The sequence below is a fragment of the Phyllostomus discolor genome, chromosome 8, assembly GCF_004126475.2.
Source record: "Phyllostomus discolor isolate MPI-MPIP mPhyDis1 chromosome 8, mPhyDis1.pri.v3, whole genome shotgun sequence".
Taxonomy (NCBI): Eukaryota; Metazoa; Chordata; class Mammalia; order Chiroptera; family Phyllostomidae; genus Phyllostomus; species Phyllostomus discolor.
This window is the reverse complement of record NC_040910.2, coordinates 1,563,641-1,588,357: the sequence shown is the minus strand read 5'-3', so window position 1 is coordinate 1,588,357 and position 24,717 is coordinate 1,563,641. Positions and strand designations below refer to the sequence as shown.

At 64.8% G+C, this 24,717-nt stretch overlaps 2 protein-coding genes across 3 annotated transcripts in view; one reads left to right on the top strand and one right to left on the bottom strand.

Moving 5' to 3' along the window:
- Positions 1 to 7,249, top strand: part of SEC24D (SEC24 homolog D, COPII coat complex component) — a 34,089-nt gene extending 26,840 nt beyond the window's left edge. For both annotated transcript variants that reach the window (XM_036031772.1, XM_028520368.2), the window contains exons 17-23: positions 98 to 243; positions 989 to 1,127; positions 2,192 to 2,310; positions 2,704 to 2,883; positions 3,302 to 3,493; positions 5,169 to 5,258; positions 6,777 to 7,249. In XM_036031772.1, the coding sequence (XP_035887665.1) occupies positions 98 to 243; positions 989 to 1,127; positions 2,192 to 2,310; positions 2,704 to 2,883; positions 3,302 to 3,493; positions 5,169 to 5,258; positions 6,777 to 6,917 (1,007 nt within the window). In that variant the 3' untranslated portion in view covers positions 6,918 to 7,249. The remainder of the gene's footprint in view (positions 1 to 97; positions 244 to 988; positions 1,128 to 2,191; positions 2,311 to 2,703; positions 2,884 to 3,301; positions 3,494 to 5,168; positions 5,259 to 6,776) is intronic.
- Positions 7,250 to 10,227: 2,978 nt separating this feature from the next.
- On the bottom strand, positions 10,228 to 23,439 carry METTL14 (methyltransferase like 14). The gene is made up of 11 exons (XM_028520681.2): positions 23,254 to 23,439; positions 19,836 to 19,924; positions 19,139 to 19,226; positions 17,927 to 18,007; positions 17,488 to 17,575; positions 16,835 to 16,925; positions 15,438 to 15,579; positions 14,413 to 14,505; positions 13,752 to 13,868; positions 12,359 to 12,569; positions 10,228 to 10,808 (listed from the first exon to the last, which is right to left on the bottom strand). Exons 1-11 carry the CDS (start codon positions 23,317 to 23,319, stop codon positions 10,504 to 10,506), a joined length of 1,371 nt encoding a protein of 456 aa, XP_028376482.1. The 5' UTR covers positions 23,320 to 23,439; the 3' UTR covers positions 10,228 to 10,503.
- Between the last annotated feature and the right edge of the window lie 1,278 nt (positions 23,440 to 24,717).

Genomic DNA, 24,717 nt, shown 5'->3' with positions numbered 1-24,717 from the left:
CCTCGCGGTCCTCCTCGGGGTCACGCCCGCGGGGGGGGGAGGGGGACACCGGTGGCGGGGTGGGGAGGAGCCGAGCGTCCCTTCCCCCCACCCGCAGGCTTCCGCGCCACGGACTTCCTGGGCGGGATCTACATGAACAACACCACGGACGTGGAGATGGCGGCCGTGGACTGCGACAAGGCGGTGACCGTGGAGTTCAAGCACGACGACAAGCTCGGGGAGGACACCGGGGCACTGATCCAGGTGAGCCGCCGCCGCGTCCCCTCCGCCGGGGGCGGGGCTGCCGGCGATGGATCAGCAGGGGCCCCCACGAGGGAGGTGGGCCCCTCCTCTGGAGCGGAGCCCCCAGGTCAGGGCGCCGTGCTGCGTGTGCTCTGCGTGTCCACCCACGCGCGTGCTCCTGGGCGCTCGCAGGTGCGCGGGTGCCGCGGCCTCGGGGCCCGCAGAGTGACCCAGCCCTAGCCGGTGTCTCGGGCCCGCCCACCCCGCGCTCTGCCGCGGGTCAGACTCCGAGCTAAACACCCGACGTCCCCAGCAAGGTGTAAATTTGGGTGCCGGCTGTCACCCCGGACACGTGTAGGCAGGTCCTCGGCCTCGAACCCGGCGCAGCACCGAGGGGAGGGGGCGTGCGCAGGGCCGGAGAACACGCAGGCGTCGAGTCTGGGTCCGAACCCCGGGCACAAACCTGGGCCGCGGGGACACGCACGGGGACACGCACGCGGGTGTCTGTTCACGCGCCAGCAGCCCCCTTACAACTGCAGCCTGAACCGCGGAAATGCCGCACGGGCCCGGGGTGTGCCCTGGCCGCCTCTCCTGTTCACCGCTGCTCGGCCGCTGGCGCCGGCAGACCAAGCTCCGGGGGGGGGGGGGTAGTGGGGGCGGGGGTAGGGTGGGCAGGTCTCCCCGGCTCCCGGGGCTACGAGGCCAGGCCGTGGGGGGCGGGGCCCGGGCCCGCTCAGCAGCGCCCCCGTGTGGCTCTCGCCCGCAGTGCGCGGTGCTCTACACCACGGCCGGCGGGCAGAGGCGGCTGCGCATCCACAACCTGGCGCTGAGCTGCAGCTCGCAGCTGGCCGAGCTCTACAGGAGCTGCGAGACAGACGCCCTGGTCAACTTCTTCGCCAAGTCGGGTGGGTAGGCTCTGCGGGCCGAGGGGCCGCACGCCTCGCCCGCCTGGGGCGTCGTCCCTGCGCGTCCGCGGGGGCGTGGTTCCGGGGCCCCCGGGGAGGTGCAAGTGTGCGGTGCGCAGGCCCCTCGTGTAAGAGGGCACAGAGTTGGCGTGCGGCCCGCACACCTCCCCCGCCCCCGCCCCCCGTAGACTCCACGCCGCCCGAGGGCACTCTCAGTGAGCAATGACCAGGGGAGGTCTGGGCACGCCCAGGACAGACCCAGCCACCGAGGCCCGCGGTGCAGTGTGTATCAGCAATGGCATCACGGTTCCCAAAAGGAAGGTTTTCAGTGCTCGGCTGGTTGAACCCACGGGCGTGGGGCCGGCGAAGACGGAGGGCCGGCTGTAGTTCAGGCAGGCTGCGGGTCAGTCCGGCCCGCGGCAGACACGTGCCCTGGAGGTGCGGCCCTCGGGCGGGCAGGTTCAGGGTTTACACACACAGGGCGTGGAGGAGAGCACTCAGCACGTTCCGGTCAACGCTGACGGACAGGCGGCCGAGTCAGGGCCCCCCACCGCGCAGCCTCATTCCCAGCCTCCTTCCCGGGTGGCCCGTGGGCTCCTGTGGGTGTGGGAGCGTGCCCTTGGGCCCTCCGTAGACTGAGCAGGCTCATCCCGGCCCGGTGGCTGGGAGCTGGCAGGGGCCGGAGCTGGGGTTCTCTTTGGCTTCTTCCCGCTCCCCCACGCCTCCAGACCCCGAGGAGACTCCGCACTGAGGTTCAGAAGCACCAGCGGTCCCGCCCTCAGGGACTGGGGTGTCGGAAGACAGCAGCCAGCCCTTGCTTTCTCTGGGCGTAGAGAAATCCGTTTCCAGTCCCTGAGGAAGGACGGGGACCACGCACAGCCTTTCGTGACAGGGTCGCCGCGGGCTGGGCCTCCCACCCAGTCAGGGGCGGCGTGGGCAGTGGCCTCACCCCTCCGAGGGCCCCAGTCCCCGCCTCCCGGGCCCGCAGCTCGTGCTGCATGGGCGCTGCAGGGGAGCGTGGCGCCGGTGGAGCTGAGAGCCGCCCTCCCTCCCTGTGTGCGCAGCGTTCAAGGCCGTCCTGCAGCAGCCCGTGAAGCTCGTCCGGGAGATCCTGGTGAACCAGACCGCCCACATGCTGGCCTGCTACCGCAAGCACTGCGCCAGCCCGTCGGCCGCCAGCCAGGTGAGCCGCCCGCACGGGGGACGCCGTGTCCAGGCCGCTGCGCGCCCTCCCCGTGGGGCCGCTCGCCAAGGGGGGGCGGGGTGCCAGGCACGTGATGCAGCCAAGGTCAAGGTCGCGTCCGGGGGCGACGGTGCGTCGTAGCCAGCGCTGCAGACGCGGTGGACCGGACAGTGTGCACGCCCCTGGGGCCGATGGTGTCATGTGGGAACCACGGGCGCTGCGCCGCTGTGTACACTTTCTCTCTCGGACCTTTCCTTGTCCTCGGGCCTCCCGTGGCGTGGGGGGAGGGGAGGGGCCCTGCCGCGTCCTGGTCCTCAGCCCTCCCCATGAAACCGCCCTGGGAGAAGCCCGTCTCCGTCTGACGCGGGCGTGCGGGCCTCGTCTCGCCCCCAGCTGATCCTGCCGGACTCCATGAAGGTCCTGCCCGTGTACATGAACTCGCTGCTCAAGAGCTGCGTGCTGCTCAGCAGGCCCGACGTGCCCACGGACGAGCGGGCCTTCCAGAGGCAGCTGGTCATGACCATGGGCGTGGCCGACTCGCAGCTCTTCTTCTACCCGCAGCTCCTGCCCATCGTGAGCACTGGGGGCTTGTCCGTGGGCCGGTGGGCTGTGCCGCCGCGGAGGCGGGAGCGGGGGCGGGGGCTCCCCCTGGAACGCTCTTCCCGCCGGAACCCAGGCCCGTGGCTCCTGCGGTCTGCTTGGGTCTCTGTGCAAAAGCTGCCTTCCCAGCCAGCCCCTCCCCACTGACTCCGCCCTCCTGAGCGCTGTTCCCGCCCTGCACCACGACGCCCCTCCCACTCCCCTGGCTCTCGCGGTGGCGCTTCACACCCTCGAGTGCTCTCTTCTTCCGAAAAACCGTTAGCTGGGCACGAGGGAGGGGTCCTTGTGCAAGGCCTGGCATGCAGACGGCGCTCCCCAGTGTGCACGCGTGGGGGAGGGAGAGGGAGGGTGGGTTCTGACGCTGACACTCCCCCCCCCCCCGCCCGCCCAGCACACGATGGACGTCAAGAGCACGGCGCTGCCCCCCGCGGTGCGCTGCTCCGAGTCGCGCCTCTCGGAGGACGGGGTCTTCCTGCTGGCCAACGGCCTGAGCATGTTCCTGTGGCTGGGGGCCAGCAGCCCGCCGGAGCTGGTGCAGGGCATCTTCAACGTGCCGTCCCTGGCGCACGTCAACACGTACATGGTGGGTGCCTTCCTTCCCGTCCGTGGTCGTGTCTGGGGCGCGCAAACAGGCTCTCCCGTGTTTCTGCTCACGAGCGGCCATGCGCTGCACCGGAGAAGAGGGCTCACGCTCTGTATCGGAGCAAGAGCCTTTCGGGCCCGACGGCCGCCCGCGAGCCGGGGTGGACTCGCGGGCAGCCAGAGTGGGACTCGAACAGAGCCGGCCCCCGTTTCTGGGCGCGCACTGCGTGACAGTCGCCGCCTCTGAGCTCTGTGCGCTGCAGCACGTCATTCACCCCCGCCGCCAGGCAGGGCGCCGGGGTCTGGGGGACACGCCCCCATGTGGGCGTGGCCGAGGCGGATGGGACTCCGGGGGCGGGGCTGGGCGGCAGGGTCAGCAGAGGGCGGAGGGCACTCCCCAGACAGCAGACTGGTGCGGTTAGCGACCTGCGGGAGGAGCTTCCCGTGAGAACGGACTGCGTGGCCCTGCGCTGCCGCCGCCACTCGAGAGCCTTGTGCCTGGACTGGACGGGAGTGAAGGCAGGTGACCGGGACGTGCACCGGGAGAGCCCGGCGACGGCCCGCTCGAGAGCCGGCGTTTGCAGGGACCCTGGCCTGCAGGCCGCACCGCCGGCTGCCGCCTCCCCTGTTTGGCGCTGGTGCCTGCCGCGTCTCTCTCAGTGGGGCTGGGGCTGGGCCACTGCTGTCCCCAGGGCCGCACGTGTGCTGGCCGGCAGCTGCGCCTTCTGTCTCCGTTTGGAAGGCAGACGTCAAAAGCCCATTTTTAAAGGGCCCGAAGCTGGCCACATCCCACGAGGAGACTTGGGTGAAGATGAAGGTGGTGGGGCGTCTGCATGCAGTTGGAATGAAGGAACGATTAAAGATGCAACTAAAAAAACAAAATTCAATGGCAAGAAACGACGCGTCTCAGGACCGTGTCCGAGACTTGAGGCGGCCCCCTGCCCTGCGCTCCCCGAGCCAGAGGCCCCAAGGGAGGCGGGCTGGGCGTGTGGGCGGCGCGTTTCTGCCTGATTTCCCACGGCTGCGGTGCAGACGTGGGCCGGGCCACGTCCTGAGACGCGAGACTGCAGCTCCTGCTCGCCTTCCCAGCAGCCGACTGGTTGACGATGCCCGCTCTGGGGGCTGCGCGGAGCAGCGGGAGGCCCCGGGAGGCACTAGGGCCCGGTCCTTGCGTCCCTGGGCCCAGCAAGGACAGTGTCTTCTGTGGACACTACCGGACGGCAGGGAAATCGGAGGGGCCGCCAGCCCCGGGTGCTAGTGTAGACCGTCCCCCAAACCTCCCCACGCCTCAGGGTCCCGCAAGGACCACCATGGGGCACAGGGTGCAGGGGGAGTGCGCCCTGCCCGGTCCCAGCACAGCCCGGCAGGGAGCAAGCAAACGTGCTGGCACAGGCCGTTCTCTGCCTGCACCCGGTGGGCTGTGCGGGGTCTCGGGGCCCACGGGCAGCCCTGGGGGCTCCCGAGTTCACGGCGCACAGCTCGCTGGTGGAGATGCGGCCAGTGGGAAGGAGGAACGTTTAACATTTTCCATGTTGAGGTCACTGAACTAGGTCCAGAGTCAAGCACGTGGTTCAGAAGGGTGTTCCCTAACTTCGGCCCTAAAATATAACGCCCCCCTTGCTGCTTCTCCCCGAACGCCGTGAGTCACACTGAAACGGACGTGTCCTTCCTTGCAGACCTCGCTGCCCGAGGTGGGCAGCCCGCACGCGCGCTCGCTCCGAGTCGTCATGGGCATCCTGCAGCACAAGAGGCCGTACTCGATGCGGGTAGGCGGCTTTGTCTGTTCTCGCTTCCACTTCACCGCGGACTCTTCATGTGCGCGTCCTGCACGTCTGCGGGGCACAACACCCACGCTGACCTCCGAGACCGGCCTGCCCGGGTGCTGGCCGCCACCTGGCCGCGGCCTCCGCGGGCCCAGGACAGAGCGGGGTCACTGTCCCTGAAGGTCGCTGCCCCGTCAGCCTCAACAGCGCCCTCCCTCACTTGGGAGGGGGCAAACGCCCACTTCAGGGAGACAGGGGAACTGAACCAGTGATGAGCCTTGCCGTCTCGTCCCTGGGGTGTCAGGTGAACGCAGAACTTTCCGGAACAGTTTCCACGCACGACCTCTGTAGGACGAGACCTAGAGACGGCAGAGGAGCCCCCCCCAGACCCTCCCCTCGGGCGACACTCTCAGCGCCCAGAGACGCAGAGGGAACCCGAGTGTCTCCAGGGCACGCGGTGGCAGCCCTGCCCCGTCCCAGCCGCAGAGAGGGACCCTCCCCCCTCCTGCATCCCCCCACCCCCCACAGGGGAGGGGTCAGCCCTGGCTCTGAGGACACCTGGGGTGCGTGTGCGTGAGGACCAGGTGTGCACGGTCGGGCGGGCGCACAGTGGGAGCATTGGCTCAAGCCCCTGCAGACTCAGACGGCCCTGCAGCCGCATGAGCGCTGTGTGTGAGCACAGCCCGACAGTCCCCGAGTCCCAGACCTGCAGGGGGTCAGCGGGGGCCAGCAGGACGCCAGGACCCCCTGGCCAGCCCCTGACCCCAGGGTCCTGTCTCCACACCCAGTGTGAAATGGAGGAAGTTCATTTTAGTAGCGTATCCAGGCTGCTCTCAGGCCCCTGTGAAATGGGGTAAGCCGTGGGTGAGTCCTGTGTCCTCCACGGTGACTCTCAGGTGTCCACTGTGTGTTCCCGTGGCTGCACGTCCCGGCTGGGGATGGCCACGTGTGGCCGGTGGCTGCGGTGCTGGACAGCACGGCCCTGGAGGACCCGGAGAGCAGGGGTGGCCTTCTCCACATGGTCCCCTCCCGGCTCCTCCCTCCCTCCGCCCCTGCACGGCCAAGTCAGAGCCGGTCACCTCGTCTCCTGCGGCCCCCTCACCTCCCTGGGGTGCTGCCTGGGCTTGCACCTCCCCCGGGTCACGTTTCTTCCTGAGGCCTGAGCTCGCCCAGGTGCCCCGGGTCCCTGCGCTCCCCCTGACAGTCAGCAGCCAGGACTGCGTGGCATGCGGCCCGTGGTCCCTTGCGTGGGCCGTGGCAGGCTGTGAGTGGTGTGTGGCCCCGTGTGGCTGCGCAGACTGCGTGGCCGGGCTGGGCAGCTCCGGTGCAGCCTTTCCCGGGGCACCCTGCTGAGGCTCCCCGGCCAGTGCGGGGTGAGCGCCCTGCACTCTGGGCAAATGCACTCTCCCGCACCCGCCAGGGCGGCTCTCGGGGACACGGCGACCCGGGTGGTGGGGCACACGGGAAACCCAGCCCCCTGGAACATGCCCGTAACCGGCGCGCCTGTTGCTCCTTCCCCAGCTCACGATCGTGAAGCAGCGAGAGCAGCCCGAGGTGGCCTTCCGGCAGCTGCTGGTGGAGGACAAGGGCCTGGACGGCGGCTCGTCCTACGTGGACTTCCTGTGCTGCGTGCACAAGGCCGTCTGCCAGCTGCTCAACTGACGGCCCCCGCGTGGGGGTCCCTCGGGGACCGCCCACCCCTTCTCAGTGCCTCTCCTCCAGGCGACGGACCGCAGGCTGCCTCCGAGTCCGAGTCCAAGACCTCCGGGCCGGCCTCCGCTTCCCCCTGTGGTGCCCGGGGGCTGAAGCCCGCGGAGGGGCCGCTGCCCCGCGAGGGACCCGCCGGCCCTGACCGCACCGCCGCCCCGAGCACCAGGGCCGTTTACAGACTGCACCCCCCCGCCCCCAGGTCTCTTTCTACGTGCCGGGCGTGTAAATTATTTTTCAAAATGTATAGATTTGGGATGAAGTTTTCTTGATTCCTCTCCCATTTTCAGTGAGGGAAAAAACTTAATTTTTACATTGTTTTTTAAAATCATGTAACCCCACGAACACACTTTCCAACGTGCGGTGTGCACAGCAGACTTTTAGCGACCCCGGAATCTCTGTGGTAGCGCGGTCTGCGTCCTGCGGTCCTTCCACAATTCCGAGCTGTAACCGTTTCCCGGTTGTCTGTGTTGTCCCTACAACGGTCTGCACGAGCCTCTCAAGGCTCCCTGGACGATTTGGAGGGCTCTCGCCTGTACATAACGGATCTCAGCCGCTGTCAATAAACCCCGTCCCGCGCTTGCTCGGCAGGGGGGCTCGTGCTTTCGGGTGTCACGCAGGCACCCCCTCCCCCCGCGGTCTCCCCGAGTGACAGGCGCAGCTGGCTGTGAGGGCGGTCGGCCGGGGGAAGCGTGGGTGTGTCACGCCTCCGGGAGGCGGCAGGATTTAAACTGCAGGGAGTTAGCTGGCAGATGAGCTGACATCTGAGCTTACAGTTTCTTAAAATTTGCTTTGGAATTATTTTCATAAATACAATATTCTTAAGCATGCTTTAGAAATCTCATTTTGGTAAGACAGAGCAGCAGAAAAGTGAGCGCTGATCTTCTGTAAAAACTAAGTGCAGAGGAAGAGGAGATTTGGGGGGGAGGGAAACGGGTCGTCCCGCTTACCGCTGCACGTGCCCTGACCGGGAGCTGAACCCACCACCTCAGGCGGCGGGACAGGGGTCAAACTCATCTTTGGGACGGCCGCGGCAGCCTGTCTGAGCCGGGCAGCCCCGGCACTGGAAGCTCCTGCAGGAGGGCAGCAAGCGCCACGGGCGCTGGAGTGGTGAGCTGGTGTCGCGTGTGCAGGCAGTGTGCACCGAGAACCCGGGCCTCTCAGAACAGAGGTGCCCTCGGCGTCCGAGCCCCCGAAGGGGCAGAATGCTGTGCTTACCCCAGCCAGCGCCCTGCATCCTCCCTGCCTCACCTGAGGTGAGGGGCTCAGGTGTGTCCCTGGGGGGCGCTCGCCCACGGCTGCCGTCCTGGGTTCCAAAGTGCCCCCACTGGACACTCGTAACACACTCTCAGCTGACGGTGTCCTGTCCCCCGGAGAAACTGTCTCCCCTCCTTTTAGTGAGTTCGGTTACACAGTATTTACAGGGCAGCATGTAAAAATGCATGCAGTGCTTAGCACAATTAACTTTAGTTCCCGAAAGGCAAAAATGTAGGGAGATGCCCCACGGACATCTCAGACCCACCCCCTTGCCCCCCGCCCTCCGAGCTGGAGCACAGCCGTGAGGCCCACGTGGTCCGGGGCGGGAGGCCTCGGGCCCCACCTGGCGGAGGTCTGCAGGCCCAGGGGTCAAGCCCACCTGGGTGCTCTGGGCGGTTCTCAGAGAGGAGCCGAGCAAGCCCATCCCAGGGGGACCTGCGTGCAGACCAGGTAAGGGGGTGAGCAGCTGCTCCCCCCTTTCGTGTGTAAAGGGAGGTCTCACAGACGCCAGGCCGCCGCCACAGAGCTGGCCCCCGCCCGCTCCAGCCCCGGGGGTGGGCATTGCGTGCTCCGCTCCGGCAGGCGTGGCTCACCGTGCGCCTCTGACTCTCGATTACTTACAAGTGCGCTTGGAGAGACCCACGAAACGTGACCTCACGTTTACCAGCACCTCGAAAGTCAGAGGCAAAGCCCCTGCCCATGTTACTGTTCCGTCCGGTGCAGGCAGAGCCCCGGGAGGGGCTGCTGGGCTGGGGACACAGGTCGCCCTGTGGGCCAGAAGCTGGCTTGCTGTGTGTGGAGGGTGTGACGGGGGCTCCGCCAGAGTTTAGGGGCTCCACTTGCGGGACAACAGTGTCCTGGGCAGCCCCAGGTGTACTGCGTCGAAGCTGACGGACAATGTGCGCCTGGCCAGCCAAGCTGGAGCTCCGCCCCCGCCAGCAGACCTCAAGGACAGGCTGGACCTGGTGGGTGCTCCGGGCCCCAGAGGCTCTCTGCCGTGCAAAGGGAGGCCTTGCCTGTAGGCGCGGGTGGGCGTCCTCACGGCCCGAGCACGAGCACCACTATCAGAGGGCACCGCTGAGAGAGAGTCCCGGCGCGGCCCCGGCACGGCCGGGTCAGGAACCACCGCACGGCACACACCAGTGAGCTCTGGGGCGGCGACCGTCTGTCCGTCCAAGACCACACAGTTCTGCCCCCCCCCCCCCCCGCGCGCTGTGGCTGTGAGACGGGGCTGGGCCCTCACGGCGCTCACCCAGCTCCTCCCATGGCCGCGCCCACTGACAACCCGCGGTGGGTGGCCCCACGGGCGCGGCAGAGGAAGAGCGGCGGGCAGCTGAAGCTCCCTCGGTGCGAACTCTGCACCCACCGCCCCAGCCCGAGCGCAGCCATCCTGCCCCTCCCCCACCAGCCGTCTTCCCAGGTCGGGGGTCCTGCCCAGGGGGCCGGTGTCACGTGACGCCTTCTCCAGAAGAAGTCTTCCGTTGTGCCGCTTCCTCACTGCCCAGCACAGCCTTCCCCGGGCGCTGGAGCCCGGCCCGGAGGGCCAGGGGCCTCCGGCTGCCTCCGCTCCCCCGCGCTGAGCCGACGGACCCCGCCTGGGGGTCGGCCCCCGTGCCCCTGATCAGAGGCGCTTGCACCGGCGTCCCACCAGCCTCTCGGGAAGCTGGGCAGCGTCACTGCAGCTACGCAGCCGGGGTCACAGTGAGCTTCTCCCCAGTCCGCCCGCCTGCTCCCCCTCTTCGGCCACCGGCCCCCGCCCTCGCCCCCACCCCAGGGGGCTCCCCAGCACGCACAGGTGCAGACCCGCGAGAGCGGACATTCGGTTTCCAGGGTTACATCACCGAATCACAGGAGACTTCAAGATTCAGAAAAGTACCTTGTTTATCCCGGCTGTAGAAACGCCAGAACCCTGCCAGCAGCCGCCCCTCGGGCGGACGGGTGCACCCCGGAGGCCCCGGCCTCCCGCGGCTGGGCCGGCGGCGCCCAGGCTGTGGACCGGGCCCCTCTCTGCTCGCCCCAGCTGCTTCTGCGGGCAGCGGCCTCGGCTCTGAGGACCAGCTCCGGGCGGCAACGTGGAGGCGTCTGCGTCGCTCCGTCCCGTCTGGTTCCACGCACAGGGCAGGAGGCAGGGCGGGTGTTCATCCCGGGTGGACCGGGCGGCGTGGACAACCCTGGGGAGGGCGCCGAGGGCCAAGGGCGAGCTGGGGCGGGCCCCAAATGAGGCCCCCCCGGGAAGTCCGGCTGCACCGAGAGGCCCCGGGCCGCGCAGGCTCCGTGCTCAAGGTTACCGCGGTGGGAAGCCGCCCCTGTGCGCGCCCCCGCGCCCGCCCCGGAAGCCGCCCCTCTCCCCGCGGAAGTTGGACCGGTTCCGCTCGCGCCCCCGGCCGGCAGAAGTGCCCCCTCTGCCCCCGCCCCTGGGGGCGCCGCCGCCCCGGTCGGACTTGGACTTGGGAGGGGGCGACTTGGGCCGCAGCCTCTCGATCTCCTCCGTGCAGCCCGTCAGGTAGGAGTTGGGGGCGCTGAAGTAGGACGCGTAGGTCTCCGCGTTGTAGTTGCTGTTGGTCAGCGTGGGCCCCACCGTGAGCCAGCCTGGAACCGGAGGGGCACAGGGGGCCTTGGGTTCTGCCCCTCGCGGCCGGCAGGCGCCGTCCCACCCCGCCCGCGCCTTCTGCGGGGCGTCCCCGACGGTGGCTGTCCTCGCAGGGGACAGCACGGCACCTGGTCGCGGTCCCAGAGAGCCGCGCGTGTGTGCTGCTCCTCCCCCCGACTAACTCTGGGAACCGCCTCCCCCACCGCCTCAGCCCCGCTCCGCGCTCCCCACCCCCCTGAGCTTGGGCCCCGCGAGAACCCGACTCCACGGAGCCTTCCCACGTGTGGGCACGGGGCGGAGCCTCCTCTTCCGGTTCAAGCCCTGGAACCAGCCCCCGCCCTGCCCCCAGCAGCCCAGCTGCGTCCTAGGAACTCGGGGGCACTGGGCGGGGCCCCGCTCCTTCCCGCCCCTTCAGCAGGTGTGTGCACCCTGTGCGCCCCCCCACTCGGAACGCGGGAGCCTGAAGCAAGGCCCCCACACGCCCCTCCCCCGCGCACCCGGTGCTTTCCGGGCAGCGCCAGGCCTGGCACCTGGGCCCGGCGGAAGGAGCCCGCCTAACGCGGCAGCCGCGGGGCGTGACCCGACAGCGCCGCCTGTCCCGCCCCGTCAGCCGCTAGCTCACGGTCCCCTCGACCTGCCGGCCCAGCCCCCGTCCCTGCACGGAGCCCAGCTCCGTCTCAGGGCTCCGGTCACCACACTGCCCCAAGACCCTGCGTGCTGCGAGGACGGTCTCCGCGGATGACACCGTCCCTGGGCCGGGAGGACCCACTGGAGTCCCCGAGCGCTCCGCGGACACCATGCTGCGGGGCTCCGGGTGCGGAGGCTCTTTCTTCTAGGGGGCGCTGGGGGGCGCCTCCGCACGGCCCCAGGGACAGGGCCTGCGGTGCCGGTCCAGGGGTCCCTGAGAACGGGGTTCTCCCCCGAGACATTCGTCTCCTCTCTCTGCCCACAGCCCTCAAGGCTGCTCCAACCCTCCGCGGCAGAGCCAGCCCTGCGGCACAGCCCGGCTCCTCAGCCCCCTGTCACTCTCCTCGTCCTGTTCACGGGGGAGTTCACCTCCCACCGCCTCCGGGACACTTGGCAAGGCCAAGTCGGCAAATAAGCCAGGTGCCTCCGGTTCCAACAGCCAAGACCTGTGTCCCCCAGGTGTGGCATTTTCCGCAGGGTCAGCCGGCCACTCCCCCGCGCACCCCTCCGTTCAGCAGGACGGTCACCGAGTGCTGGGGTGCTGGGCGGGAGGAAGGGGGTGGGCGACCCCTGCCCTCCCCGTGCGGGACTGCATGCCCGAGAGGCTGACCCCATCACAAGGCCAAATGCATGGACCACTGGGGTGGCGCAGGGGATGTGAGGAACCAGAGGACAGATCGGGCAGGAGCGGCGGGGGCGGGGCGGCAGGGGAAGCTGGCGGTGCAGACCCCTCTGCGCAGGAGGCGCCAGCACACCTGCGGTCCCCGGAGGGGGAAGAGGAAGAGGCCCCAGCTCTGGGCGCCTCCCGGCCGACCACTGTGTCCCAGGGCCCCACGCGCGCGGGGCTGCCCCGGGGGCCCACCTGGCCGGATGGTGCTGTCTCTCCCGAACAGGTGGAGGCGCCGCCTCCCCAGGCAGAAGTGCTCGATGATGTGGAAGATCTCCACGGGCTTCTCTATGTTGCCGATCTCGGGCTCCTCCGTGATGATCAGGTCGATGTCCACGTTGGCATGGATGAAGTCCCCGTCCGTGCTGCGCTTCACCGTGCCCTTGATGCCCATCAGGCAGTGCTCCTGCGCCGCGGCGGGGGGGGGGGGGGGACGACACACCGGTGAGCCTCCGCCAGCCACACCCACGGCTCGCGTTCCCGACGCCGCCCCCGAGGCCAGGGCGCCCCAGGCGCTCGCCTCAGGGTCCACGGGCAACCCCCCCAGGGAAGCCGGGGTTCCCGCTGCGGGGAGATCATGGCCTCGGCACCCCCCCCCCCCCCCCGCCCACTGAAGACCCGCGTCAACGGCCGTGGAGTCTGGTTCCCTGCAAAACCTCACCGCGACCTGCTTCCACCAGTTAGGGAACAGGGACCTTGACCTTGGAACCTCCCGATGATGCTACACGGGCCTCAGCGGCCCAAGACAAAACTGCACGCCCGGAGTGAGCCTTCCGACACGGAGGCGGGGCTTCAAGACCGGCTACAGACGGCCGAAAACTTAGGATTCTGAAGTCAACGTGAAAACCCAACCGTTTTCTTTTTTCAGACCTTTCCTCCTGAGCCTGCGCGGGGGAGTGGGGCTGACACAGAGGCTCTCTCCCTGGCTTCCAGGGCCCGGCAGCCCCCGGCAGGACCCCCACCTGCGGCCCCCGGAGAGCGCAGCCCTGGTGGACAGAACCCCTAAGGCTGACGTGTGGGGCGCACACGGCGGGGCGTGCCTCGGCGGAAAGGGGGGAGGCCTGGCGGCCCGCAGCACCGCGCACCGGCCCGGGAGGGCGGACGGGAACCCCCCGCGGCAGGCACCACCGGGGTGCGGAGCCTACACGACACCACGGCGCAAACTGAGCAGACACGCACTCAGATGCAGAGACCGTGCTGGGGGTCGCTGAGGCAGGGGCGTGGGGTGGGGACCTGGGCGACGGGATCCAGGAGCACAGACTTCCAGCGCCGACACAGACCGGTGTGTGGGGGGCACCAATGAACAGAGACCCCGGCCAACAAGCCTCCGGGGACCCCGTGCGGTGGCCGCTCCGCCACAGACACCAGGTCTCAGCTGCTGGAATGAGCTGAGCACCGCGCTGCGGGGTGGCTGCAGGCAGGGACCCCGGGGATGCACGGCCCCGATGCTTGCGCCCCCGCCCAGGTCCAGGAGGTGGGCGCACCAGCCCCGCCGGCACACGGCTGCCTGGGAGATGGGGGCAACCCTCCAGGAGGCAGACCAAGGGGCGCGGTACAAGCGCGGGCAGCCACGCCGCAGAGCCGGCACCTTTGTTCTCTGGAAGACGGCCTTCGGGTCCAAGGTCTTTGTCTTCCCGGGGTTGTTCTTGTTGGTCTTGATCCAGCAGATGTCTTCACACCGCCTGTAGCCCCACTTGCGCAAGCACTGGAAGTGAAACGTTCAACGTCCTCAGCGGAGAGAGAGGAGCAGCGCGAACGGCGAGCAGCCGGCACCACACAACTGCTCGAGGCCCGGGGATGTCGTGGGAACGAGCACCCGCACAGACACAGGGACAGGACGTCCCCCCCTCAGAAGCTGGCCAGCGAGGTCTGGGGCCCGGCCACAGAGGGTCCCGACACCACCTCCCGGCGTCGTCGTCGGCAGCACGCAGGCTCTCCGTGGTGACGCTCAGCCCCCACCCCCACCACAGAGCCGCTCCAGAGAGAACGTGACCCCTGCCGCCCCCGGTCTCGACCCGCGGACGGAGCTGCACCCTGCGGGAAACGTCCTCCTCACGAGAGCCCCCCAGATCGCTCCCGTTGTAACGCCAGACCTCAAACAACAACGCCAAGACTGTAAATGACCGTGCGTGTCTTTTTCCCGGTAAAACTTCACCTCCGTGCTCACACGGTCTATAAGGCGGCGACCTGAGCCTGCGTGTCCGAGGCCCATCACCGGGTGGACCCTCGACCCCCCCGCCACCTCTTACCACTCTGCCGAGGTCCAGCCCCTCGCCGGAGCCGCACCACAGGAAGATGAAGGACCGCGGGGCTGCGATCTCGTCGATCTCCAGCTTCATGATCTGTAACGAGAGGCGGACACCACGGCCTGAGAGCAGCCGTCTCCCGCCCGAGCTGAGGACACCTGCCGAGCGCCGGCGGGACTCCCGGTGGACGGGGTCTGCACGGGCGCTGACTGTCCTGGGGCTCCGTGAGGGGGGGCGACCACCAGTTCTGTCCCTGCAGCGTCCTGTCCCCGGGCTTCCTTGTTCCGCACCGATGGCACGCACACACCCCGACACGCACACACCCCGACACGCACTACAGGACGCGGCCTTTACCGTTGCACAGGAAAGGGAACCGAAAGGAAAACAGGCCACGTCACCCCTAAATCGGGGCACAACTGAAGTGCAGGGCGATGACACCTAAGGACCGAGTTTTCCTCACCCCAAGTCCCCAGCGCGGTCACTGCCGGACTGCCGGGGACAGAGCGGCGCTTACGAACATCGGTTACGTTCGGTTATGTTGTTGCTGACGACGACAACGTAACCATCTGTAGCTCCCTGAAGCCATTGCCCTGATTAATTTTATCCAGGAAAACTCAGGTTTACAGCGCTTACTCTACACTGAAATTATGCACGCTCTTTACCCAACGCGCCGTGGCCCCTCAGAGGGCAGAGAATCGTTACACGCACGCACACGCACACACACGCACACGCTGACGGCCCCGGGACCAGCCGGTCGCCCTGAGGACTCCGCCTCTGCAGGTGCACATCCCAGAAGCGGAGACGGGAGACGGGAGCGGTGGGCCTGCCGGACGGCCCACTCGCCGCCCCTGCGACCTCTGCCGCAGAGGGCACGGCAGCCTCCGCCAACGCGCCTCAGGCCTCCGGCCGCAGTCCCCCGTACACGCCTACACGGAGGGCCCCTGAGGACTCAGGGACGGTACTGACCGCCTCCCCCACCGGGGGGACGGCCAGCGCGGCACAGGGCACAGGGCGGGGGCGCCACCTACGTCGTCCCAGGTCCAGCACTTCTCGCTGGCGGCGATGCCCGTCTCCCTGTAGTACTCCTCCAGGGGGGGCTCCAGCAGGATCACGTCGAACTTGGGGGTCAGCTCCCGGATGTCAAAGGCCTCTATGTCCGCTTGCAAGTACCTGTTGGGTCCGGCACAGGAGACGAGGGGGGAGAGGTGTTCACACACCTTCCGCATGGGGGTGCCAGCAACGTCCTTGCTGTCCCCGAGCCCCACCGACCAAGCAGCCGGACCCCTCCCCGAACACCCCCCGCCCCACCCCGGGCTCGTGTGCGGCGCCCACCAGAGGCACGGACGGAGCACCCACCAACGCCCGTCTGAGGACAAGTGCAGCCGCGGCCCCCAGGCACACCGGGGTGCGAGCCCCTCCCGCCTTCACACCGAGAGCCCACGCTCAGCGGGAGACTCCCCACCCCTCTCCGCTGTCCCCCGAGTATTTTAAGGAATGTCACGTTCCTTTTTTAATTGTTCAGATTAAGCTTAGAAACTTAAGAAAACTAGTTTACAAAAAGGTTTAGAAAACCTATTTCCCTGTAAATTTTAAATCCCTCCCTCTAAAATATAGTTTCTAAACTATCTTTCTTTTTTCCATATTAACAGTCTTTTCTGGCCACCTAGTACAAATTACCACCAGCCTGTACTGAAAAGTTACTCCATGCGGTGGGAAAGTGTTTTGAGTGTGAAACATTTAAGCACGAAATATTGCAAACGCAGTCTTTCTAAAAAGGATGAATGTGGGGACCCGCCAGCCCCGCCCCCACAGACTCGGGGCTTCTCCGTGGCCGTTCCGACCAGCCAGAGGGCACACGTCGGCGCCCTGCTACACGTGCCCAGTGTTCGAGGTGCCCTGAATGGGGAATGAGCAGGTTCTCCAATTTCAAAGACCTTAGACGTGTTTTTGAGGAAAGCATTATTCTGTTTAGCCAAGGTTAAAATGCATTTCCACATCCCCAAAATGTTAAGAATAGCAGCCCTGGGTGCTGGGTTTTAATTAATTTTCATTTTCTTCTTTTCCTTCATCTAAGTTATCTCAACTTCCTTCAATAAATAACTTTTTGAGAAGAAAAGCTATTTTTTAAAAAACTCATATAAATTCAGGAACATAATAAATATGAATGGTTTTCTAACGAAAAGAATTTGAAGCTACTCTAAGCAAATCACCTGAGAAACTGAAGACAAACGAAATGAGAACCTGCTGTGTCCTCAGCCCGGAGTTCCGAGCTAACGTGCCTTCCTAGACACACATCCTGAAGAAGCAGCCCACGGCCGCGTGGACCCTGCACGGGCGCCGAGTGACCTCCGGGCAGGGAGGCCGGCACACACGGAGGCAGCACCTGCAGCCCGGGTCGGGAGCGGGGGAGTTCGAGGCCGCTTACATGGGGGGCGTGTTCGACTTCGCGATCAGCTCGTCCTTCAGCCTGATGAGCTCCCGCAGCTTAGGGTACTCCTCGAACCTGTCCGCCAGGCCTGGGGGGCAGGGGGGGCAGCGGTGCCTGCGTCAGCGCGCCCGGGTCCTGTTCCCCGAGACACAGACCGCCCCGCGCCCCTCCCTCTACCCCCAGGTCCTTTTAAGAAAGACAGTTTTGAGCAGGTGACTTTGAACATCTCATACACATCAATCCCCATTCCATAAGCTGATAAAAATCCAGACGTTCCAAAGCCAAGTTCCAGTCACCGGACCATTTCTCCTGTTCATTAATCTGAGTCGTCTGCTCATAAAATCGAGTTCGACCATTCTTCCCTTGGGAAAGGGAAAACTGCCTTTCTCGCGTGCTTTCCTCCTCCTCGTTCCGATGGAAAACCCAGGAAGAGGGGCTGTCCCTCCATGCTGTATACTCGGGCGGAGGGGCGACAACACCCAGCGGAGACGAGACCCTGCCCATGACCTCCCACGCGCTCGGCCGAGGCCTCGGGGGCGAGGCCCGTGAGCACCAGCCCCTCCGGGGAGGCCGGCCGTGGGCCACACGGACGGCACGCGTGGCGGCGAGAACGAGTGCAGCGCAGCGCATGCCCAGCGGGCCCCACGCACCTACGTCCCTGATGAAATTCTGGGGCCTGTGTCCCGTGTCCACGAAGTGCTGGCAGTAGTCGTTGTGGGGGTTCAGGCTCTGCGTCCCCTAGGGAAGGACCGGGATGGCGTCAGCGCGTGCACGCTGCCACGCGGACCCTGCCACGCGGACTCCGCACCACGTTTTCTAAGGGCGAGGCCGTGAGAAATGAGCCGGTTGACAGGCTGACAGCCACAGCTAACACGACGGCACTCCTCCTCTTCAGAGCCCCGGACATTAGCACATCATCTCACCCTCAGCAGCCAAGTACCAGGAGACTACTCATGACTGATTTCAAGTAATCTTTACAACAACGATTTTCAATGACTAAACACACCTTGAAACGAACAGGCACTGAACACCCTTCCAGTCCCAGAGCTGCACGGGAACAGCTGTGAGACCCGGGGATCGCGGGCGTACCTTGAGAAACGTGCTGGAGTCCTTGTAGATCTCCTCCTCGTACGGCAGGTTCTCTTCCTCCTGCTGCATTTCCAGCTCGTCCTGGGGGCCGAGCACGCGTGTTATGCACGGAGGGGGCAGTTTACACGGTATTACATCTTGGTTAAGACTCGACATAAATGTTTTATTTCCCCAGTGGGTAATGCATTTTTCAAACTATCATTAAAGTCAAACACTAACATCTTTGCTTTCTCATTATTAGATCTAACTAGTTTATTATTTTCACAAGCAAAATAAAAATTTCCATTTCATTTTCATCAATAATGGTCTATAACTACTGTCCTGTTGATCAAACTGTCTGGAACTCTTTAACCTCAAATGTAACACGACAAACATGGGAATTCAGCTTGAATCAGAAGACGTAACCACCAATGGGCCAACCTCACTTCTACTGGACTGAGCCGAACGGAACTGTTCCCAGGAGCCTGAAACGTCGGACCTCGGGGAGCTGCACAGGGTCTGGCCTGGAGCGACCCGAACACCCGGGCCGCAGGTGGGCGCACGCCGGCCTGCAGTGGAGTGGACAGGGCCCACGACAGGCGTGGGCACCGCCGAGCCGCCCGGGGACCCACTGAGGCCGGGCCTCCCTTCTCCCCCGGATGCAGCCGCACGACAGTCGGCCCCAGACACAGGAACCGGGTCCTCAGCACGGCGCTCCCCTTCCAACCGTGCATCACCGCAAGGGCCGGTCCAGAGCGTGGGCCTCCTCGGGGGCCTCGTTCACACACAGCTCCCCTCGGCTCTCTGGTTTCCCGACATTTCCATCGGACCGCGCCGCATTCTTCACAGTGAACACCACAGATCCAGACAGACGGGAGCACAGCCTTTCGAAATCCGGTCCCACCACCCCGAGTCTCCGCCCCACGCGCCCCCACAGGGTCACTGGAGAACACACAGCACCGCCCAGTGCTCGCCGGGCGGCACGCCGCCGGGTGCCTCACGCGCATCCCCGAGCTCACCCGCGCGAGCCGTGTGAAAATGCGGGACGCCGCGACGTGAGGGCCTAACCCAGCTGGGCGCACACGTGCTCAGTCGCCCGTGCACACGTTATATTGCGGCAGTCACGTGAGGCCCTTCAGGACTCAGCTTCCTGTCGCCTGTTTCCCTGGGCGAGCACCTATCCCTGCGAGGGCTTCGTTTCAGCGACGATGCAAGGGCCCCTTCCCCACTTGCCTTGTACTCTTCCATCTTGTCCTCGTCCGTCTCCCCCTCGTCCTGATACTTGCGCTTGGCGTTCGGAGCAGAGGTGTCGTAGGAGGCCCTGCGAACGGAGACTGACGTGTCACACACAAGTGCAAGCACGCACGAGATGTGCACGTGCTTCTGTCCACGGTGTCACATGAGGTGACGAAGCAGAACAGGGCACGTTTCCCGACTAGGCAGCACCATTCGCCCAGCCGACAGTCACCTGGGGAGTGGCACAGCCCGACGGGGAAGCCCCCGCGTGAGAACGGAGGCTGCGGCCGCGCACACATGCGTGGCCGAGGGGGACCCCTGCAGTGGGACCTGCCTGCAGCAGAACCGGGCCCAGGGGGAAACTAGGACACTGAGGAACCCTGGAAGGCCTCGCGGACTGCCGGACAACCACCCCTGGTAGGGCGGAGCCTGTTTTCTCTCTGAGAGTTTAAGACTCATCATTATCCACTCATGGTCCATAAGCTGACCCTCAGGGTTGCACGTCCTCACTGCCACACGGGAAGTGTTTCGTCGCTCACGAGCTCGCAATGAAAACCGACGGTTCTGAAATCTCTCTGCCGATGCCTTCCTGACACGCTCCCACTCTGGCTCATTTGCTCGCTGGAACGACAGCCCCTTCCCGGACCCGCAGGGCAGCGCGCGAGAGAGCGCCCGAGCGAGCGGCGGGACCCACCTGCACGTCTCCCGCGTCTCCGCGATCTCCCTCTGCTCGTCCTTGCTGCTCAGCACGGCGCCGATGCGGTCCGCGCTCTCGGCCCCCAGCTGCGCAGGGCAGAGCCAGAGAGGGGGTCAGTGGGCGTTCCATGCTTTTAGTTACAGCTGAAAGTAAGACATCACTTGGCCCATCTTTTCCTCTTAAAGTAAATAAAACTCGACTTAGTAATAGCCACAATAACAGAAAAGCTAGCACACTGTTTGCAGTGCGGCCGGCCGGCACCGTGTTCAAGCCTTGGCGTCCAGCAGTTCACACGTCACACCCTGTCCATCCCAGGCGGTAATGAAAACCCCTCAACTGTCATTCAAGCCGAGTCTTTATGTAGTGACGGGAGGCACAACAGGGGCTTTCCCGATTCCTTAAAAATGGAAATGCAGATTCTGATCTGGGGTTGGGGGGTTCTGCAAAACACAACTGTGGACAAGTGGCGAGACAAGGCTGGCGGCTGCGTGGAGAGCTGGAGGGAGATTAAGTCACAGAATCTCCAAGACCAAGGGGTGCAGGAGGCAAGTGACAGGCCACACGCACCGTCCCCTGTGATTACGCAGAATGGGAGAGCAGACCTGCGTGAAACAGTCCCTTCAGCCAGCAGAGGGGGGAGGCACCCCAGACACCAGAGCCACAGGTCCCCAGCCTTGGTCCCAGAGCAGCAGCGCTGCCGAGGCGGCCCCTGTGTTCGCTCCTGCAATCATAGGAGACCTTCCAGCCTTCCAGACCTCTGTCCTCCCTGCTGGGAGGCAGCTGGCGTGCTTTCTAACCTTCTCGCCGCCCACTCCTCTCCCACGCCCAGGCGAGGGCACTGGGAGGGGTCTCCGGGACACTGTCTGTGGAGTGAGCGCCTCCCATGGCTCCCCTTGCCTTTCCTCGTTCAGATCACGGCGCCCAACACCGCCGTCGGTGACTGTGTGTCTTACTTCTGTCCACTCCCCACTCACACTGTTTCACAGTCTCTACCAGGACTCCCGTCATTTCGTGGGTTTCCTTCCCCTCACTCCTCCCCCCACCAGGAGGTGCCCCTCCCCCAGAAGAAGGGCTCTGACCGCTGTGGGCACAGCGGCAAGTGTCAGACCACAGCACGTGCTCAGGACAGATGTGAAGGGACCAGCGGGGTTTCCCACCAGGGGCTAAGTCAGAGATCGACGTACTGCAAGGGAACTGCTTCAAATCAGAATTCTGCTTACAAACGTACTTGTCTCCTCACGCTCCAGAAATACTCTAAAACTGTGGAGTCGCTGAATTAAGTAAATATCAGGTTTCCCATTGTTGGTGGCACTAAATATATTACTTGAAAAATTATGACAACTTGGAACCATCTGAAAGCAGTGATTTTCCGAAACAAAGCTACGAGTTAAATGAAGAGCAGGTGTAGACTGTTGGTGGCAGCAAGAACTGCCGCCGTCACAGTCTGGGTCCACTTGTGCAGGTGACGCGCCCCCAGCAGACAAACGCAAGCCACGCCAATTGTGCGCGATGAGCTGTGCTCCGCCGTCCTGCGCCAACCGGCAAATGCCCGGTGACAGCTTACTCTAGACGAGAAACAGTTAAGGCAGAAGGTGAACCCGACAGGAGCTCAAGGCAAAGACTTCACACTCCAACTGTTTATGTTCTGAGCGATAATAAAGGACACGTAGTGTGGACTCAACAGCGAAGACAGTGAAAGCCCAGAGCGAGAGTCTAAACCACAAAGGTCGGGAAGGTTTCCCACCGGGTTTGCACTGAGCTGTGTCAGAGGACAGGCACACAGCAGCAGAAAAGGCAGCGTTAAAAACACCACAGCGCATGTACTGCAGGGTCTGTGTTCGTCCTGTCTCGTTCACAGAGAACAGCAGGGGAAGAAGGGGTGAAACCCGTGGTGAGGTGGGACCTGTCACCGGCTGCACTGGACACCCTCACTGAGGAGGGGCGGTCCTGTCCGCCTACACAGATGTGACAGAGAAAACACCGAGGGGCCTGAAATGGCAGCTTGCAAGGGTGTGGGTTTGAGCACGTAACAAATTCCTTGAGCTTTATTTTCTTCGTCTCTAAGAGCAGGCAGTATCTGCACGACTGAGGAGAATGCATGGAAAACGCTCAGCTGCGTGTGACACACGGGAGGGATTCCGGAAGTGCAGCCATTAAGTTTTATGCACTGGTTCGTGTTTTCCAGGGTCCAGGCCAGCTACCGGGCATCACCGAACTGCAACACCCCCTAAAGCCCCCGGCCTGAGACCCTGAACACTCGACTGTGGTACCATGCATTTTGAGCCAGAGTTCGAATTCAAATGAAAGTGTAAGAAGGACTTTACTTGGTGGCAGCAAGAAGCTACTTGAAGATAACACGTTACATACCGAGAATAGGGCTCAGGAAAGACACCTGACTTGTCCAAGATCAAAACATCACAGGGACAGGAGCAGACATGACCCCAAGTGCCCACATTTTTAACACTGTATCATGAGTCTTTTCATCAGGTCACAAAAGGGGAGAGGTTTCAGATTTCCACTCACTAAAACCAAGATTTACTACTGAAAAAAAAGTAACAGTGAGACGCCTCATTAAAGCCCGAGAGCACCTCCAGCGCTTTTCCTGGGCTGAAGGGCAGAAACAGAACCCAGCCTCCGGTCCAGGCAGCGATGTGCACCCCTGCGTCGTCCTCGGGCGTGCTCCGCTGGTCGGCAAGTCTTCACGCACACGCTCACACACGCGCACACACACACACACACACTGGCAGCGGTGAACAAACTAGGTGCAGTTCCCGGGCCCAGCAGTAGTGACTGCGCCCGCGCCACCAGGACTGAACCTCGAGGGCCTCCACGTCGTCATTCACTACGTGAAGACGATCCTACCCACAGCGGGGTCTGTCGTGACGCGGGGTATGAACCCACGTGTTGGCCGTGGCTGACGACGTGGGTACGGCACCCTGCACAGCGGACTGCGACACCCAAGAGGCAGACTCTGAACTTCACACCCAGACCACCCGCATCTCGGCCTTTAGACGGGATCCTCCCCGCGCCCCGAATTCTGCAAACCCACTTCCCAGGAAGCCACGACCTCGAGGCGGGCGCTGGCCCTACGAGTAAAGGCAAGAAGCAGAAGACCCGCGGAAACGGCGAAGGGGAAGTTAGGGGACAAGCCCCTTTCGCGACTTGGCCCCCAAACCGCGGTCGTGCATTGACAGAGACCTAAGCCTCGCATCCTCGTCCTGGGCGCCGGTCCGCGCACGAGGCGTCCGGTTTAGCATCACCATCAGGACCGCGACACGTAAGGGGAGCCCTCCGGGAGTTGAGGGCGCCGCGGGAGCCGAGAGCAAGAAGTGCAGGGTCCGGGCTGCGGGAGCGCCCGCGGAGGACGCGAGGGAGAGGGCGCCGCGCGCTCGCCATCCCGCCCCGGGCCGCGGACCTGCTGCGCGAGGAGCTGTCGCCGTAGCTTCTGCCGCTCCCGAATCTCCTGCAAGCGGCTGTCCATGTCCCCACTCCCGTTTCCCACTGCCCCGGGAACTTGGCGACTAGCGGATGAGCCTCCGCCGGATTTTCCTCCCGAGTTCGCGAGCCCCAAGGACTGCCTCGAGCGCCAGGAGGCGGGTACCCTGTGGTCTCTCCCCACCGGGCATTTCCGGCGCGGTCGCTATTGGCTCTCCGAGCCGGAAGTCCCGCCTCCCCCAGGACGCCGACATTTGACGCCACAGGAAAGGGCCCAATGAGAGACGCCGAGGCGTGGGCGGGGTCGCAGAGCCCCTGCGTCCCCGGAGCCGCGGCGGCGGCGGGAGCCGGCCTGGGCGGGGCCGCGGGCGGGCGTGTCGCTGGCCCGCTTCCCGGGGACGTCCGACGCCCTTGGTGCAGCAGCACTGCTTCGAAGGTGTGGACCGACTTCTCGATTGCCCTCTCCGTTAACCCCTCAGTTGCCAGTCCCGACGTTTTAAGACATGCGAGAGACACCCGTTTCTCTCAGAAAGCACAACCTGGAGCCAGACGGCCAGGTTAGGTCCCGGGACTGTCGTCCACTGCGTGGCCTTGGCTAGGTGGTCACCTCCCGGAGGTGATAAGGGTGCGGGTCTCACGGAACGGCGCGGAGGGAAAAAGAGGGACCGCGCCTGGCGCATGCGCGCTGGCAGGGCTTCCAGTGCATCCCGAGTTGCGCTACTTCTCACCTGTCCCCCCGCGGGGAACGGCGCGGCGCGTGCCTGTGCCCTTCTGCACTCCTGGCCGGCCCCGGAGAAGCTGCACGCGTTCTTCCCTTCGGGGAAGTGGGCGGGCGGTAGTACAAGGGGGCAGAGGCCGGGGACCCCTCTCTGGGCTTGTGCAGTTAGCTGTCTTCGCTGGCAATGACCCCGGGAGGTGGACACGACCCCCTGGAGTTACCTGGGCGGGGCGGGGCGGGGCGGGGCGGTGCCCTCTCTCCGGAGCCCTAGGGTCCAACCGCTGTTACCCACCGCGGTTGTCATCGCATTCCTGAGTCAGAGCGTCAGAGGCGGGCTGAGACATTATGTATGTTGCCTCAAGTCTAATTGGAAGCTGTGGCAAGCACTTACCAGCATTAGTAACAAGTGGTTATTCTTCCGGAGGGGGTTGCATTTTTGCAAGTGGTATCACGTCTTCCCGATCGAAGCCTGGGGGGTCAGGCCAGGCCGAAATGGGCAGGACTGGATTCTACTCGCTGTCACCCGTTTCTCAAGAACTAGCTCTGGAAGTCAGTTTCAGAAGAGAGTTCTGGAAATCTCTTGAGTAATGGCAGGACCGTGTGAAAAGGCGGTTAAGTGCAAGGGCCCGTACTGTAAGAGGAAATGCTAATTTGCACGTAGGAGTCAAAGTGTCTTGATAAAAATCACTTTACCTGCCAGTCATGAACGGCGAGTGCTGATTCGAA